We start from the raw sequence: 18,667 nt of genomic DNA on the forward strand, positions 1-18,667 counted from the left end.
AAAGGCGGCTTTAGAATTTTTTGACCAGACGGTTCAAGTAAATGAAGAAGGGAGGTATGAAGTGAGGCTTCCATGGCTGGATGGACACCCCCCACTACCGACCAACCATTCCATAGGAAAGAAGAGACTTGGAACAACTCTTAAGAAATTGAAGTCAGAAAATGTATATGAGTCATATGATACCATTTTCCAGGAATGGCTTCAAGAAGGTGTTATAGAGCTTGTGCCTGACAGTGATGACAACTTGGGCCATTATCTGCCACACCGGCCAGTAATAAAATCGAGTTCCAACTGCACAACCAAAATAAGGCCAGTTTTTGACGCCAGTGCAAAAGTAAAAGGAAAAGTTTCATTAAACCAGTGTCTGGAAAAAGGTCCTAACCTTATCGAGCTGATTCCAGAGATTTTAACACGATTCAGGCGAAGTAAGATTGGAGTGACCTCAGACGTCAAAAAAGCTTTTCTACAGATAAGTGTACACCCTACAGACCGAGATTTTTTAAAGTTTATTTGGGTTGATTCTCGGGAAAAGGAAATAGTGTACCGACACAGGCGTGTTGTTTTTGGTGTGACAAGTAGCCCATTTTTACTTGCAGCAACAATCAAACATCATCTTTCTTTGGAAATAAAAAAGTGTGATGAAGGTACTTCTGTTTTTGACAGTTCCATACTCACAACTTTAGCTAAGTGCTTCTATGTGGACAATTGTGTGAACAGCGTACCGGATTTTGAAACTTTGCAGAATTTTATAAGTCAGTCCACTAAGATTTTGGCACAGGCAAAGTTTGAACTAAGAGGGTGGGAGTTCTCTAATGCTACACAAGTTGTAGGTGATGGTGCTTCCATTGAAGCCACACCTCTCCTAGGTCTTGTCTGGAATACACACACTGATACTTTGGGTATAAATAAAGAATGTCTTAGAGATTTGGAGTCGCTTTTGGATAAACCTGTTACCAAGAGGATCATGTTGTCATTAGCTCAAAAAGTGTTCGATCCCATAGGATTTACATCCCCGACTACGTTGATTCCAAAATTGTTACTCCAGAACACTTGGAAAGAAAAATTGTCATGGGATGCAGAAGTTGGTCCCGATATTGAGAAGTTGTTTCGAGATTGGACTAAAGACTTACCCATTCTGTTCAATATACAGGTTCCCCGTTGGATAAATGGGACGGGTAATGAAAAGGAAATGAGCCTACACACGTTCTGCGACGCAAGTAAGAGTGCCTATGCCGCTGCCGTATTTATAAGGTGTGTCTATCAAGACAAGGTTTATCTTACTCTTTTGGCTGCTAAAAGTCGAGTTGCTCCATTGAAAATTGTAACCATACCTCGAATGGAGTTGTTGGGAGCAGTCATTGGCACTAGATTGTGCAATTCTATAAAAGAAGCTCTTGAACTTGATATAGAATGTTTTTTCTGGACTGATTCGACAACAGTGTTGTCATGGATCAGAAGAGATGAGGAGTGGGGCACGTTTGTAGGCAATAGAGTGACTGAGATCAGGAAAACCACCGCAATAGACAGCTGGCACCACGTTCCTGGTTCTCAAAATCCTGCAGATCTCCCCTCAAGAGGATGTTCACCTCGACAGCTATATGAGTCGAGATGGTGGGAGGGTCCCAATTGGCTGCGTGAAAATCATGATTTGTGGCCCCATGAAACTGGCACATACAATGAGACAGAAATATTTTCTGAAAAGAAAAAATGTGTGGTAGCTAGCTTGGTGAATTCCGAAGCAGCTAAGGCTTCAGAGGAATGGCATTTATCCTATTTCTCAAGCTATATCAAAACTGTTCGGATGATAGCTTGGATATTGAGGTTTACACACAATGTTCGACAGGGAGATAAGCGTGTTGGTGAGCTGTCAGCTGAAGAGATGGATCGGGCAGAAATTGTTGTCTTAAAAGTTGTGCAACAGGAGTGTTTTTTGAAGAATGATCAGAGACTGAAGACATTGGACATATACCAAGATGATTCTGGCCTTATACGCTTGAGATCACGTGTTGCTAATCGGGAAGACACTGTATACTTTCGCAGGCCAATAGTGTTACCTTCACGCCATGTTGTGACTGAAAGACTCATTTTTGATACCCACAGGAGGTCTTGTCACGTTGGCGCTCAGGGCTTGTTGAGTTTGTTGAGGGAAAAATATTGGATATTGGGTGGAAGGAGATATATTAGAAGTGTTATTTCAAAATGTGTAATATGTCGGCGGCACACACTCAAGGGTATTCAAGTCCAGACTCCACCTCTTCCTGCAGATCGAGTTAATGATGCATCAGCTTTCCAGATCACTGGTGTAGATTTCGCTGGCCCTCTGCATCTTAGGACAGGGGAGAAGGTTTGGATATGTATTTTCACGTGCGCTATTTATAGAGCGGTACATTTGGAAATAGCTACTTCACTATCCACCGAGTGCTTTATGAAAGTTTTAAGAAGATTTGTCGCTCGAAGAGGAAGGCCAAAGGTTGTATATAGCGACAATGGTACCAACTTTGTTGGGACAGAAAATCTATTTAAACGACTAGAGTGGAGTGAGGTGGAACGATTTGCAGCTGTGGAGCGGATAACGTGGCGCTTCAACCCGCCAACCGCAGCCTGGTGGGGCGGGTTTTGGGAGCGGCTTATAGGAATTCTAAAGGGACTGTTGCGAAAAGTTCTTGGACGTGCGGCGCTTACTTATGAGGACTTACTTACGGTAATATGTGACTGTGAACAAATAATAAACTCTCGACCTTTGACATATATATCCGAAGACGCGAACGACTTGGTACCTCTTACTCCTGTGATGTTTACACGCGACTTGTCAGAAGATATGTTACCTGAGTGCGAAATTGTAGAGCGATCTTCATTGTGTCGAAAAGTAAAGCGAATACAAAAACTTCGGGAAGATTTACGGGCAAGATTTCGTAATGAGTACCTTGGACATCTTCGAAACATCTCTTGTGTTAAGTCTCCTAGGCAAGTTAAAATTGGGGATGTTGTACTCGTCGGTAATGACCATGGCAAAAGAATTGACTGGCCACTTGGTCGAATTACCGAGCTTTTACCCGGTAAGGATGGTGTTGTGCGTTTAGTGCGCGTTTCTACGGTAAATGGAGCGATGCTGCGTCCTGTGCAAAGGGTCTATGCTTTAGAAGAGGCCGGAGTACCCGTTGATGCTGGCATTGGCTACTCAGAAGTTCAAGCGGTTCCATCGGAGGCTGTTAAGAGTGTTAAGAAGCCATCCGCGATCGGGAGTGTAAATAGCAGAGCACCCGCTTCGAGTAACAGTGATTCCTCTGATGAGGAAGTGAGTGATGATGTGCCTTTCTCGGAAAATGGGAATGACCAGATCAAGTGTGCCACCGCTAAAGTCACGCGTAGTGGGAGGGCAATAAAGTTACCTGTCCGATATAATGACTAACTTAGGGACTGGTAAGAACATTTTGTTTTAGTTTTTTATGCGAGAAACTTGTGTTTAGTTTCTCGGGTGGGAGAATGTTGAAACCCACAAAATGTTAAACTTAAATACTTTTTGTAAGCCAGCAACAGCGTATTTACAGACTAGAAAGTCATGCGTTGCGGGTGGCCTATAAGTAATTTGTAAGTAATAGGTTAAGTACACGTGTGAATATTGCGGCAGGTAGTAGCAAGGTTAAGTTTATGTTTTTCTGTAAATTCTTTTCGGCGTCTTTTTATGGTAAAATAAAAGTTTTTTTCTCTGCGTTAATTCAGTGGAGTTTCATTTCTGAACGGGTAGTTTGTAGTGAACCCACAACAAGTATTAATGTAAGTTCAGGAAAATTACAGTTAGTAAGGCACCAAGATAGTGAGGCACATAGAAAAAATTGTAGGGCGGTTGATTCTTCTAGTCAGGCAACATTAACATTATTTATTGCTCAAGGCAAAAATAAAACCACAATGGACACGGCAACCAAGAAAGCAGATTTATATATTCCGGCATTTATATCTGAGCATAACTTACCGTTTAAGCTGACCGAACATATTCCTTCTCTTTTAAAAAACATTTCTCATTTCTCTTCAACGTTTCTCATTTTCAACTCGGAAATAGCAAAAAATATAAAATGCAGCAGAACTAAGACAACAGCTTTGATAAAAATGTCATAGGCGTATTCAGTTTTGAAGAAACATGCAGGCTTTTAAGAACTGTAAAGTTTTCGCTAATTATTGACGAATCGACTGACTTAAGCACCACTAAACATTTGGCAATGATTGGTAGATATTTTTATGAAAATAGGTGAGTTCCAATGAAAAATGCAGCACCTTCGGATATACAGTATGTATATGTATATGGAGAAATTGTGAATTTCTTTAAAAATAATAATATTCCCTATTTAGAAAATCTCATAGGATTTGCTTTGGACGGTGCAAGTGTTATGGTAAGCCAACAAAATTCGGTTGTAACAAGACTAAAGAATGATATTCCCAACATTTTTTTAATAAAATGTATATGTCACAGCTTCAATTTGTGTTCCTCCTATGCCTGTCTAAAACTTCCAAGAGCTACGGAGGATTGTGTACGTGATATTTACAATTATGTATGTAATAGTCCTAAACGAGTTGAAACTCTTAAGGAATTTCAGAAGTTCACTCATACTAAAATTCACAACATTTTAGATCCGTCCCAAAGGCGCTGGTTGTCCTTAGAATCTGTAGTGTGTAGAATAATTGAGCAATATAATGCTTTGAAATTATATTTTGTCGATGCCATTGCAAGTGATAAACTTCAAGCGGCCGAAAATATTTATCACAAATTAAAAGATCCCTTAACATTAGCATTTCTGTTGTTTTCGGAACATGTTTTGCCATTATTTAATAGCCTTAATAAGGAAATGCAGTCTGCTGAGCCTAAATTATACAATTTGCACACACGTATGTGTGATACTTATAGAACCCTTTTAGATTTTTTTATTAAAAAGGAAGTTTTAAATCAATATTCTATTGAAAAAATTAATGTTAAAAATCCAAACAATTTCAAACCTTTAGAAAACTTATACAATATCTCTTGTCAAACAAATTATCTGTAGAGCAAAAACATATATTGCAAACCCGATGTTTAGATTTTTATATAGAAGCAGCCCAGCAGATTTTAAAAAGGTATGACTTTGGCAATTATATATTAAAAGCTATGGATATTATAAATCCAAAAATAATATCTAAGGGTGAAAAAGAGTCAATTGTTCCCTTAGCTCAATATTTTCCGAATTTAGTTTCAAATTCGGAGCTTGATATGGAGTGGAGACTTCTTAGAAACTTTCAGTTGGCCAGAGAGCATAAAGATGAAGATTCAATAACAAGTTTTTGGGTCAAAGTTCATAGTGAAAAATATGCAGATGGTACATGTGTATATCCATTATTCCATTACTTTGTTCTTTTGCGTTTAAAATTCTTAGCTTGCATTCGCATTCCTCAGCGAATGTGGAAAGAATTTTCTCGCATATAAATTTATTAAAAACAAAGCAAAGAAATACATTATCTACCAGTTCCATTATTGGACTATTGCACTCAAAGCAGTATATTGAGAATGAATGTTTTAATTTAAACATAACACCAGACTTGATGAGGCTTCACAATAGCCAAATGTACAAAAAATCAGACACATTATCTGATTCAAAATAGTAATAAATATAATAATTATTATCTTAGAAATACATATTTTTTTAGATTAGAATAATATTTGTTTGCGGTTTGCGGATTTATTTGCTTTTGGCGTTTTTCAGTCCACTTTGTTTTTTTTTAAGATTTTATAAAAACAAAATTAGTAAAATGGTCTTTTTATTCATTTCCTTTTCTCGCGAACTTATAATACGTAAAAATATATTTTCTACCGTTTCCTTATTCAAATCTACCGCTTTTTCACCACTCGACTACCGCTTTTCCATACATATACATCTGGCACCACTGATTTAAACCATCATTGGGATTCTAAAATCTTGACTCGATATGACGTGGATAATGTATCACCATCCTTATTTAAACGTATTTGGTTCACTGTCTCTCAACACCAAATTATTGTGAATTGTCTGATGTCTGTCTGTGTTGTTTATGGTAGAATAATATATAGAGCTGTTTATTTTTACTATAGAAACCCTTGCTAATTAGAAAACCTCATAAAATCATCTATATGTTGATTTTTATAGATGGTTGTACCTATTAATGTGGAAACACTGTACATAGAAGGAAAGTAAAAGTCGTAATAGTAAAAATAGAAAGAAAATACGTATTTTTAACTGAATTTGTTAAGTAAATACAAGCAAAAATTTAAATGAAGATCATCATTTTCATGGTATTAGGATTTAAAAGATTCAAGTTTTAGTTTAGATTTATAAGATTCAAGATTATCAGAATAATAAAACAAATATTTTAAAGTGCATGCGTCTATCCCAAGTTAATTGAAACTTTATCTCGTTTTAGGTGAGGATTACTTTCTTTCTTAAATTTTAACGAAGTTCTTAAAGAAGTACAAAAAAAACACAGATCTAACGCAACTATCTTAAAGTCTTAACTAAATGTAACTTTCTATTTTGCATTTTTGTAAGCATAATTTAGCATAACCTCTCAAAAATTTAAATTGTTTTGTTTCCCTACCATTGGCGGCACAACTGAAATTTGTCAGAGAGACCAACATTAAAAGGACACAATCACGCAAAATGGCGGTCCCCTAGTAGTGCCAGTAGTGGTCATTTAGTTTTCATTGAATTGGTAGTCCAAGTAACAAGTGTCTACGTAACAACTTTTCCGATGGAGCGCACTGTTTCGCCCCGTCGCCTGATCGCCCCGTGGCCCCGTCGATTCATTTAAATATGTACTTGCACTTTATATTATTATCCTGTATTGATTGTATTTAGATATTAGGTTTTTGAAGCCTAACGGAATGGTTGTTTTGATTTTGATAGATTTAATTATACTGGTGACACGTTATTGAGTTATTTTACGGATATATCTGGTAGTAAAAAAATATGTTTTGTTTTATTACTACATGCCTACCTTATAAGGGGTTTTAATTTTTTTTTAAGTCTAGTCGGACCCGTCGATTTTTGTTTCGAGAGTGTGGCATTTACTTTCATACTCTTTAGGACAGTATTTTGTCTTTTGAAAAATGTTTTTAGGAGCGTCTTTTGGGGGCCTATACCTATATTTCATAAATAGGAATTCCTACTGATGAGATATACGCCCCTTTAGGAAAAAAAATAATAGATAGGTAGGTACTTTTTTTTCTCGCACTAAGGCATATCGCATTTTTCCTTAAAAACCCTTATTATTTTAATAAAAATTATATTATTTTTATTCCCTATACAGTGCAAAACTATAATGTGTGTAACAAATCCTAATAAGAAAATTAAGTGGGACAGTCAAAATTATGTTTGAACTCGAATTCATTTCAACTTAAAATATCGAAAAAAAGTGTTTTTTATTTTTGCATTTTTTAAAGTATTTTTTATTCAAAGTAAGTATTATTTATTTTTGCATTTATTTTTTGACTTTGACGTTGTCATAATTTTAGGTTGGAATGATTGTTGAGTAAACCAAAAAGAAAACAAAAGTTGATCCAAAAAAAATCCTAAATAACATAAAAATTTCTATTATATTGCCTGTTGTTTACGTTGATTCTATATACCTATAGGTATCTGAACAAAATTTTTTCCGGGCATGAATTGTGCAGCGGCCCTAAGAGCGTAATCCAATTCAGCCAAGAAAATTTCAAAAATAGTACAGAAGGGTTCAAAGTAGTACAGAAGGGGTGACGTTTAGTACGATCGATTATCAATCAACGATATCGATTAGCAATCACTCAACGATATTAGAATTTAGCCGGTAAAAACTGCGTTGAAAGCCTTTTCTGGATAGATGAGATCTAAGAAACTAGCGCTTTTTTAATATTATTTTTTTATAAAATTGTTAGTTAATGGATTAATCTAGACATCTGTAGAATCAATTTTTTGAAATTTAAATTCTAAACAGCTAAAATATAGCGTTGAAAATTACCTTAATTTTCTGTATGTCTAAGCATTGTTTTTGTCCTTTCTGAACAAATATTTTAAAACCCCATATCAAAAAACCTTTTAGATTCTTAGATCTCATCTATCCAGAAAAGCCCCTTTTTGGCCAATTTTCGCAGGCGTATGAAGCCTCTTTTTTTGGGCGACTCTCTGTTTGTAAGGTTGGCGCATCAGCTATCATTTTTTTTGGCGAATGTGCACCTCACGTTATTTTAATAAATTGTTAAAAGTTGATCCAGAGGTCATAATTTTATTTAGAAATACTACCTACATATTTATAAAATCAATACCAAAAGTAGATTATTATATTTTATTTTCTGGTTTTTGGCTTGTCTTTTAATTAGCATTTTATTACTTCTATGACTGCACAATTTCACCTGGTCAAATGAAACCTTTAAAACGAGGTATTTTATTAAATTTGTCCTTATTCTAATTTAAAATCATAAAGCTATCTCCTCCCTCTATTAAGGTACCTACCTAGGGGTTGCTGGTTGCCGATGCCGGGTTAATTCCATAAGGTTGGTGAATATAATAATATTGTATTGTCATAAGGCAAGAACCCAATGTTTGTGTAAAATTTTGTTACAATCGGTTAAGTAGTAGTAGTTCAAAAGTCAAAAAGTTATATAATAATATTTGAAACAATCAAAATGTACATATATTTTAGATACGGGCCAAAGATGAATAAAACTGTTAAAAACAGATTTTATTAATACTAATATACCTAAAATAACTCAATTAATGCGTCACCAGTAAATCTATCTAAATTAAAACAACCATTTCAGCTTTCAGCCTCGAAAAACGTTTTATTTATTATACAGGTAATACAATTTCAGCGATGGCTTGACGGGGCCACGGGGCGATAAGGCGACGGGGCAATACCAGTGCGCTCTATCTGAAAAGTTGTTACGTAGACTCTTGTGTCCAAGTATATTTATTAAGTTTGTGGTGTAGAGCCCTAATTGTAGGCATAGAAAACATATTATAGAGCTGTCCTTATTATTTAGAACAAATTGGCAAGTTGGCAACCATGACTGCCAATTGATAAAGAAACTTCAACTGTCACTTTCACAGGACAGCTTTAGAAAAAAAGGTGACGTCACCGCCAGTTGTATTATTGTTTTTGTTAGTGGATCTGATTTGCATTATATTGTTAAAGATTATTAAACAATTTTCTTCACAAAGTAACTAAAAAAACTCTTTGTGAAAATGTCCATTCCAATTCTGCAGGCGGATGCCAAAAGAGGTATGGAACAATTGGGCAGTTTTTCTAATGAAGAACTGGACACAATTTTGAACAATGATGAAAAAATTGAAGAAATCATTTCTAATATTGAAAATGTAAGTTACTTATAATGAATTACATTTATTTAATAAGTATTCTTTAATAAACTAGGCACTAAATACAATTTTTGAGTTGTAGTCTTATTTGAAAGAAATAGAAGAAGAAAAGGACAATATTATAGCACAAAATAATTCTATGGCAGAGTCCAATTTATCTAGAGAACCAGAATTAGTTGAAGGTCGAGAAAAGCTCAATTCTCAATATGAAGAGATTACAAGACTGACAAAAGTTGTTGATGAAAAGGCTGCAGAATTGAGTAGGTCTTTTTTAGTTGAAAATATTATTGCTATAAAGATATTTTAAATTGTTCTTTTCTAGGACAAAAAGGTGGTGACATGTCAATAGAAACAGCCTTAGCATTACTTCGAACAGCTGCCAGTGAAATGGAAGAGGATTCAGATAACTGCGCTAAAAAGTTCTTGGATGGTGAAGCAGAATTAGAAAGTTTCTTAGATGAGTTCCAGATTAAAAGGAAATTGATGCACATGAGACTGGTTAAGGCAGACAAACTATCTAAAATCCTTCAAAGGGGAGATCCATCACTTGGACAATCAGTGCCTAATTATATAAATGCTCCTCCAATGGCCTTAAATAGAGACTATTTTCCTGGAGTGCCAGTATCTCCTCCCATGGGTGGAGTCCCATATCCTGTTGGACCAATTAATATGCCATTGCCTGGGTCTGCAAACTATTTTCAGAACTTTGGAGGATTATAGACAATTTTTTTGTAAGTTTCTAGAGCTCTTGTAAAATTTTTGAAACTTTTGATTTAATGGCTCATGCGAGGGATAGAACCCAGGAAGACCAGAAATATAGGCCTTTCAGTCTAAACCCAGTGAACATAATATTGACATATTGCAATGCAGGATGCCATATTTTATTTATATTTATTTAGTTGCACTGCAGTTCATATGCATTATTTACCTAATATTTTATATATTTTCTTTGTAAATATTGTGATTGAGGTAATGAGATAGCTTATTCTTATTATAGATATTTTAATTAAATATAACTCATTTTTTTTATTGATTTATTAAAACTTTGATAATAAATGTTAACCATTCTATCACATTAATAATCATAACCACAATTAAAACTTTAAAATGATATGGAATTTTAAATTGATGTTTTTTAGAATTACATTTGACTAAGTACACAAAATGAGTGATAAAATGTATGACGCCTAGTTATGTAAAATAAAAAGTATATTGCATCATGTTAAACTTTTGTTTTAGTATACCCCATTTCGTAATTAGTAGTTAAAAACTGGCGCAATATTATATAGGCGCCTTTCATACTTTTTCATGTTTACATAGACTTAAAAACACTTTTTATTATTATTATTGTTATAATACTTTTATCTGCATCAGCAATAAAAAAAGAATCATTACACACATAACCAAATAATACTTCATCTACATACAATATTTTGATTCAAACCACTGAAATGGAGTCCAATTTCTGAAATACTTGTTGAATGCTTTTGAGAACCACTGGTGGACAGTATACTGACTTCTCGAAGGAATTTGACAGAGTGAGCCATGGACATCTCATTCAGAAGTTGCATGCGATGGGTCTGAGTGATAATCTTTTGAAGTGGATTCATGGATTGTTATCGAATCATATTCAATTGGTGCATACAAATAACATCATTTCTGAAGAAATTCAAGTTTTTTCCGGTGTACCTCAGAGTTTCCACACAGGGCTTATTTCATTCATTCTATTTATTAATGACCTTTGTTGTGTTATACGTCACTCGAAATTTTTCATTATTTGCAGACGACGTAAAATTGTACAAGGTGATAAAATCCGCGATTGATGCGCCACTTTTACAAGCTGATGTGGATAATGTTTTTTTATGGTCAGTAAATAATGGTTTGGAGCTTAATATTAAAAAATGCTTAAGTATTTCTTTTGGTCGTTCTCTAAGATTAGCTGTGCATCATTGCACAATAAATGGCTTAGTTCTCAAATCTGCTACTGTTAGAGACTTGGGTGTGTTATTGGACACTAAATTGACATTTGTGCCTCATTATAATAATAAGCCTTTATTTCCAACAGCCAACTTGTCTCATGAAATAGGAATAAAGGAAACACGAAGTTGCAAAACAATGAAAAATATAGTTTAAAGAAAAAAAACACAAACCTAAAAGAATGAAAGAAAAGGAAAAAAGTAAAGTTGCAATCTCAAAAGTTATTCAAAAAATTAAAACAAATAACTATTAATATGATATAAAAACCCAATTATAAAAATTTAACAAGATAATCACATATTCAACAAAATTAAATTAACTGCAATATACCTACTAACTATAACTTAAACACATGGGTCTTAATCCCAAGAGTAATGATCCATCTTGGTGGATCATTACTGGATCGACGTGGATCGACAATCACATGAACCGGAGAGAAATTTATATCACACATGTAACAGATCCGATTAAATATAGCGGCGATTTCAATGGGATGTTAGTATGAGGTCTTGGCAGAAAGAATGTTAGGGGATGTCTAGCATTAAGCCTAGGCACCATGAAACGTACACCAGAAAGAAGTACAGGACTATCAATTAATCCATTCAGTAACCCATGCAGGAATTTTACAGAGATCATTCTTCTGAGATGTAATTGATCTAGATTGAATCGTCCCAATAGTTGCCGATGATCAAACCCTCTAACTGGATATATGTCATCCTGCCTGAAGGCCAAAAACTTAGCAAATCTACGCTGAACAGATTCAAGGAGACCAACATGATTCTGATAGAGCGAGTTCCATACAATAATGCGGCCTCCAATATAAGACTCTAGTTTTAATCTCACAAAGCAACAGAAAACCAGTCTTAATGTAGATTCCAAAGTAAAACTCTGAGAACTTCTAATTATGAATCCAAGCCTTCTCAGGGCTGACTTGATTATGTTGTTGAAGTGTGGAACGAATGTAATTAATGTAATTCAGAATCAAAGGTGATACCAAGATCAGTAATTTGCTCTAATTTATTCAAAATACTATCATTAATAAAGTAGTTAAAATTTAAGGGTGTTTTTGACCTAGAGTAACTGACCACACTACATTTAGCCGCATTCAAGCCTAACAGCGCACCATGCCTCCAATGTATTTAGGCAGTTCTTAAGAAAAAAATAATCCTCCAAACCATATAAATTTAAATATAGCTTTAAATCATCGGCAAATGCCAGCCTAGCAGACAAGCGATTGACTCAATCAAGTCATTTATAAAAAAACTAAACAAGAGCGGACCCAGGTTCGAGCTCTGTTGCACACCCGACCTTACGTTAAAAAGTTTCGATTTAAAGCCCTCATATTCGACATATTGAGACCTACCAATCAAGTAGCAATGAAATAAATTAAATAATCTCCCTGAAAAACCATACTGAGTTAATTTATGCAGCAAAATATAGTGATCTATCCGATCAAAGACTTTTTGGAAATCGGTATAAATAACATCGACTTGAGTATTAACATCAAGTAATTCACAGATGTGGCTAGACAGACAGGATAAGTTAGTAACACAAGATAGCCCGCTAAAAATTCCATGCTGGTCTACAGAGATGAGTTCTTTTGCGTGACTAAATAGCGACCGATTCAGGATAATTTCAAAAATTTTTGAGAAGTTACAGAGTAATGAAATTGGTCTGTAGTTCACGATTTGATCATAGTCCCCAGCTTTTAAAATAGGTATTATTTTAGCAGTCTTCTAAATTTCGGGAATCTGTTCTGTTGACAGTATTAAGTTAGTATCACAGAATCTTGCAGGAGAAACTTAGAGTGTTTGGTTTCTCCAATCATATAGTTGCCTGGTTCACAAGCTTCTTGTCAGGCCGGACTCAGCAGGTTAGATTGGGTAGTGCTAGATCCAGCAATATCAATGTATGTTCTGGTGTACCTCAGGGTGGACACTGCTCACCATTGCTCTTTAACATTTTCATTAATGATATAGCTACATGTTTTGAAAATAGTGCCTTTTTATTGTTTCCAGATAGACCTGAAATTTTATAGAGTAATCCAGACTCCCAAAGACCAAATTTTGTTACAGAATGACCTGAATAGGCTAAATGATTGGTGTGTCAACAATATCTTATTCTTAAACATAAAGAAATGTAATTATATTAGTTTTCACAAAAGAAGTAAAATAGTTGTAACATCATACAATATAGAGGGAAGCCCTGTTCAGTATTCTGATACAATCAAGGATCTTGGCATTTATTTTGACGATCATTTAAATTTTAATATACACATAAATAATATAGTGGTTAGGTCATCCAGGGTTCTGGGTTTTGTTCTGCGTAACTGTAGAGAGCTATCAGTCGAGACCTGTAAGAGAGTGTACATGTCTTTGGTGGTTTCTTTATTGGAGTATGGCTCAATGATATGGTCCCCCTATTGAACAGCTGTCTGGCCCTTGAAAGGATTCAGAATAAGTTTTTAAGATTTTGTCTATTTAAATTAAATTTGGAAATACCGAACGATCATGTTTATGATGATGCACGGGAAGTGCTGGCTATGACAACATTGAGAGGAAGACGTATTCGTGGTGATTTAACCTTTGTATTTAAGCTTCTTAATGGTCTGATTGTATGCCCCGACCTTCTCGGTAGAATTAGCTTCAATGTCCCCTCAAGACTCTTGAGACGAAACCGACTATTTGCTTTGCCTTTTCACAGTACCAACTATGCCACTCACTCCCCTATCGAAAAAACCTTAAATATTATCAACCATGAGGATATTGAGGTTGTAGGCATTGGCTTGTCTAGTTTTAGGAATCAAATTAGAGAGATTGTGTAAACTCTTCTGTTGATTTTATGTTGGTTTGCCTGTAAAAACATATTTGTATTTTAGCTATTTTAAGTTATGGTTAGGTGTAACTATTGAACTTTGTAATATTTTTTTTGTAATGGGGTTGATCCCGTTTATTAAATAAATAAAAAAATAAAATAAAATAAATAAGTTGCAAATGTAGGTCAGCCGATCAGCCAGGACACCAATGCAATCTTTAACCAAGAAGCTAGGTACACCGTCTACACCAGATTTTAACTTATTTTTGAGTTTTTTAGTAGCCAAAATAATCTGGGAAACATCAACGTTGGAAATGTCAAAGTGGGGCACATTATCAGACGTCGACAAACGGTTAATGAAATTTGATTGTATAAATCCCTCACCAAAGAACAGTGCAAAAGCATCAACTATGTCTTGTGGGTCTTTAATTACCACGTCATCGGGTAGCCTTATCATACCAGGAATCCTGGTACCAGCCTTCTTAGAACCAATAAAATTCCAAAAGCTAGATGGATCCAAAGAAATATTCCTTTCTGTGTTTAATATATACAACTTATATTCATTGTGTATTTGTAGTTTGATAAGGCGTCTAAGAGAATGTAATTTATTTCGAAAGAATGGAGAATTATACATTTTAACCCTTTCATCCCTGAATTAAAATATTTTAGTTTAAGTAATAAATAGTGTAAAGTGTTATTGTTAGGATGCCTAACAATGAGTTTTTATTAATATAAATTTTTGTCAATAGTCAGAGAATGGTGGAGGGGGTGGGTCATATATGTACCAGCAGGTATTTATGGTAGTACACATGTGTACCAACAGGTATGATCGAAAATTGCATAAAAACAGAAAAAAATGCTATACCAACATTTATTTTAAAAAATAAATACAATACGGCTTTGCAAAGTAGAAAATGAACCTAATTAACTATTTGGTATGATATAACATAAAACAGAACTTGCACAATGCAATATTGCACTCTCGGTAGAGAGTTTTTGTTCTTGTTTGTTTTTTCTCTTCAGAACATCTAGTGCATCTTCTTCTGTTTGATTCCTCTACAGGCAGATGTAATGCTGAAGATCCGTATAATTTTCTTTTCCTTGAAGGAGCGCCTTGTTTCGGGAATGGTAAGCTTGTATATCGTATACCTTCTGCTACCAATTCTTCTGCAAGTGTGGTAAGGAAGGAAAGAAAAGAAATGCTCTCATTTTCACGTCTCAGTTGATTATACATTATCCACGAATTTACTGCACACACATTGAGGAATGTGTAAAACACCTTTTTCCACCACTTTGCTGATTTTCGATCATGATCATATAGCCCAATAAATTGATCAACCCGATCAACCCCTTGAATTTTTTTTCTGTAAAAAGAAATGGCCTCTGGACAATCGATATTTTGTTGTTCACCGGTTTTGCTTTTTTTGATAATTGTTGTCAAATTGGGCTTCAAACTTCCTTTGTGTCCTGCCACTTTACACAAAGTAATCCAGAAGAAGTGCATCTTAATTGAGATTCCCCTTTTTGGAGTTTGTCTCATATAGTTGGTACATTCTTGCGATTGGACACGCAAGTTCCCAAGGCTGCATAGTCAAATTCAAATTCAAGAAAGTAACAAATTCACACTTGTAAAAAAAGCGATCAAAACACTTCATTTTCTTTAACTGTTGACGCAAGAGCTGTTACGACTCGCTCTCCTAAAGTTAGGGATTGATTTTTAGCGGGAATTGGGTCCTCCTTTCCAGAATATACATTGACATCATACGTATAGCCGGAATCTGCATCGCAGCGAAGCCATAGTTTTATGCCCCTCTTGGTTGGTTTGAGGGGCATATATTGTTTCAAAGAAGATCGACTCTTGAATTTGGTCATAGATTCGTCGATACTTTGATACTGGCTATCCTGGCGACATTATGGAAATGTGTATTTGAAACAAGATAATAAATCTTCAATATAATATGTTTTTGAAGCATTTGGGGGTGTTTGAGGAGAAGCAAAGTAAATTTTTGAGCCGAAAGGCATGTAACGATCTCTTGAAAAAGTTTTTTGAATTGTGCTATTTCCCAATGACTCCTTTTTGCTCCAATAATTTTTTAGTCTTGGAAGGCGATTGTAGCACATAATGAACATGCAGCCAAATAATTTCTGTATTTCTCCTTTGTCAGTCATTTTCTCATTCCTTTTTTTTAATTGGTTTAGGATTTTCAGACGTTCATTTGTACAATTTGCAATGTGCAAATAAAGAGAATGAGGAAATACTTTATGAAAAATTTGCATAGTTGTTAACTGCTTGGTGATATCTGGAGCCAGCATACACTCTCTTTCAGGAGAAATTTTTCGTCAGGAATGACCCAGTCAAGAACTAGGTTTCTATCAACAATTACCTGTGGTGGTTGCGCAGAGTTTATATCTGAGTTTCGATGCACAGTGATTTGCATTGTTTCCTGTTTTCCATTGTTCTTTTAATTTTTTATTGCCCTGATATTTTGAAAACTACCAATGTCAATAATATATGTCAGCATCCTGCTATGTTTCGTTTGCCTTTCCACCATGCCAATTACGGATTCTTTTCTCTAATCACCGGAATGATGAGAGCATTTAATGAGCTTAATCTTGATCCCTTCGTAGATAGGTCTGTTAATTCATTTAAAATAATACTTAAAAAACTAAAGTGCTGAATTTGTCTGTAGGGTTTTGTTTTATGTTTTTGTATTTTTTGTTCTTTAGTTTTGCTATAGTTAAGTTCATTTTCATATTATTGATTATTGTTACATTGTTTGCCGTTTATTGTTATGCAATTTGTTATATTTTTGTAAACTGACTGTGCCGTTGAAATAAATAAGAAATAGTTCAACTCCAGCACTCAAAAAAAAACTAATATATATTATGTTAAATTATACAATAATTAAAGTAACTAAATTATACAATAATTAATATTTAAGATATTCCTAAAAGAAAATTAAATAATAGATAAGGGCTTCTTTTGCGCTACAAAAAAGTTAAGCATCAAAACTCAAAAACCTAACCTTTAATCAATCAGGTATAATACACTAAAATGCATTATAGGTATCTCTTATAAAGTCATGATTTAAAATATAAGGTTTTATTTTCCTTTTAAAATTGGTTTAAAAAAAAAAATTAAAATTAAAATTATTAATGATCTTATGTAGTCTACTTTCATATTATTATGTCTACTAGCGATAGACATAATAATATGAAAAGCTGCGTTTAAACATAGCCGTTTTGTGCCGAGGAGGAACTATTAAACCTCCATATGGGAGATTTAGACTGTTTACATTCGTTATATATTGGATTCTGTTAAATATGGAGACAGATTAGTCTTTATTATTTTATGAAAGAAATTAATAAATGCAACTCTCTGCGCTTCATCATATCCGGCCATTTTGCATCCAATAGTTTGTGCGAAGCAGGTTGGTGCTTTTTTATTTCATAAATATATCATAGACATGATTTTTGAACTTCTCGAATTCTGTTTTCTTCGTTTTAGGTCAGACAGGGAGCATATTATACTACATCACAGTAATTGAAGAAGCTAAGAACGAAAACATCTGTTAATTAAATTTTTTGTTTCACTGTTAATAGATGTCGATGCAGTTCCAGAAGTTTTAATGAAAAATAGACTCTCTTAATGGCAAGGTTAACCTGTTTCCTAAACCTTAGTTCTGTGTGGGTCATAAGACCTACATATTTAGTGACTTACTTCTCGTGAATCGTTAAATTCTTATAACTTATTTTTGCTAAAGCAGCGCACTGCTGATTTATTTGAATTTATACTTGAATTATGCTTTTAGATGTGTGTTTTTTAAAAGAAAAGGCTACGCCACTGGTTTTTCTTGTAATAAAAAAAATTTTTGAATCCTTTATTTCTTTTAAAGAATATCTGGTCACAAAAAAGTGCGGTATTCGCACACTGTCGCGAAAACCGCATTATGTTAACGTTAAAAATAACGGAGCCCGCAAACGTACCGATACTTTGATCAATTTTTTTCTACATTTAGAATTCTAGCTACTCTAATATGGTTTTACAGTAATTAAAAATAACCTTAGCAATCGGTTTTATTTGATAAACATCCTACAAATAAATAAACTTTGAAAAACTACATATTTTTGAGAAAAAAAATAAAAAATTATGTGATCAAAGATATACTTAAGTTGGGGATACTTTGATCATCAATTTATTTTGTATGGATTTGTAAAGTAACCCCTTTTAAAAAGTGCCTTGAATTAACAAAATGTTTTTAAATTGTAGATTTAGGCTATACAAAAAACAAAAACTTAAAATAAGACCATTTTGTTGATAAAAATAGTTTTCTGTTAATAAATAATAGAAATAAAAAACTCGCTTTACTTAGAAAAATATATTTAGCAGTTACATATTATTGAGCATAAATCATGTCAGAAGTATTATCATTCATTCGAAAACATAAACAAAAGCAAATACCACTTCGAAAATACATTAAAAAAATATTATCTTAACTTCAACGACAGGAATGCTGGAGGAAAATTCA

The 18,667-nt window shown here is 34.2% G+C and overlaps 1 protein-coding gene across 1 annotated transcript; it reads left to right on the plus strand.

The window, feature by feature from the left end:
• The first annotated feature begins 9,089 nt into the window (after positions 1 to 9,089).
• On the plus strand, positions 9,090 to 10,574 carry LOC126740309 (vacuolar protein sorting-associated protein 37B). The gene is made up of 3 exons (XM_050446272.1): positions 9,090 to 9,347; positions 9,430 to 9,607; positions 9,670 to 10,574. Exons 1-3 carry the CDS (start codon positions 9,216 to 9,218, stop codon positions 10,065 to 10,067), a joined length of 708 nt encoding a protein of 235 aa, XP_050302229.1. The 5' UTR covers positions 9,090 to 9,215; the 3' UTR covers positions 10,068 to 10,574.
• The last annotated feature ends 8,093 nt before the right edge of the window (positions 10,575 to 18,667 follow it).

This window comes from Anthonomus grandis, chromosome 9 (genome assembly GCF_022605725.1).
Source record: "Anthonomus grandis grandis chromosome 9, icAntGran1.3, whole genome shotgun sequence".
In the NCBI taxonomy this organism is placed as follows: domain Eukaryota; kingdom Metazoa; phylum Arthropoda; class Insecta; order Coleoptera; family Curculionidae; genus Anthonomus; species Anthonomus grandis.

Coding starts and splice junctions, on each gene's coding strand:
- LOC126740309 (XM_050446272.1), top strand. CDS start 9,216: ATGTCCATTCCAATTCTGCAGGCGGATGCCAAAAGAGGTATGGAACAA. Junction 9,348..9,429: donor TCATTTCTAATATTGAAAAT/GTAAGTTACTTA, acceptor TTTGAGTTGTAG/TCTTATTTGAAAGAAATAGA. Junction 9,608..9,669: donor TGAAAAGGCTGCAGAATTGA/GTAGGTCTTTTT, acceptor GTTCTTTTCTAG/GACAAAAAGGTGGTGACATG.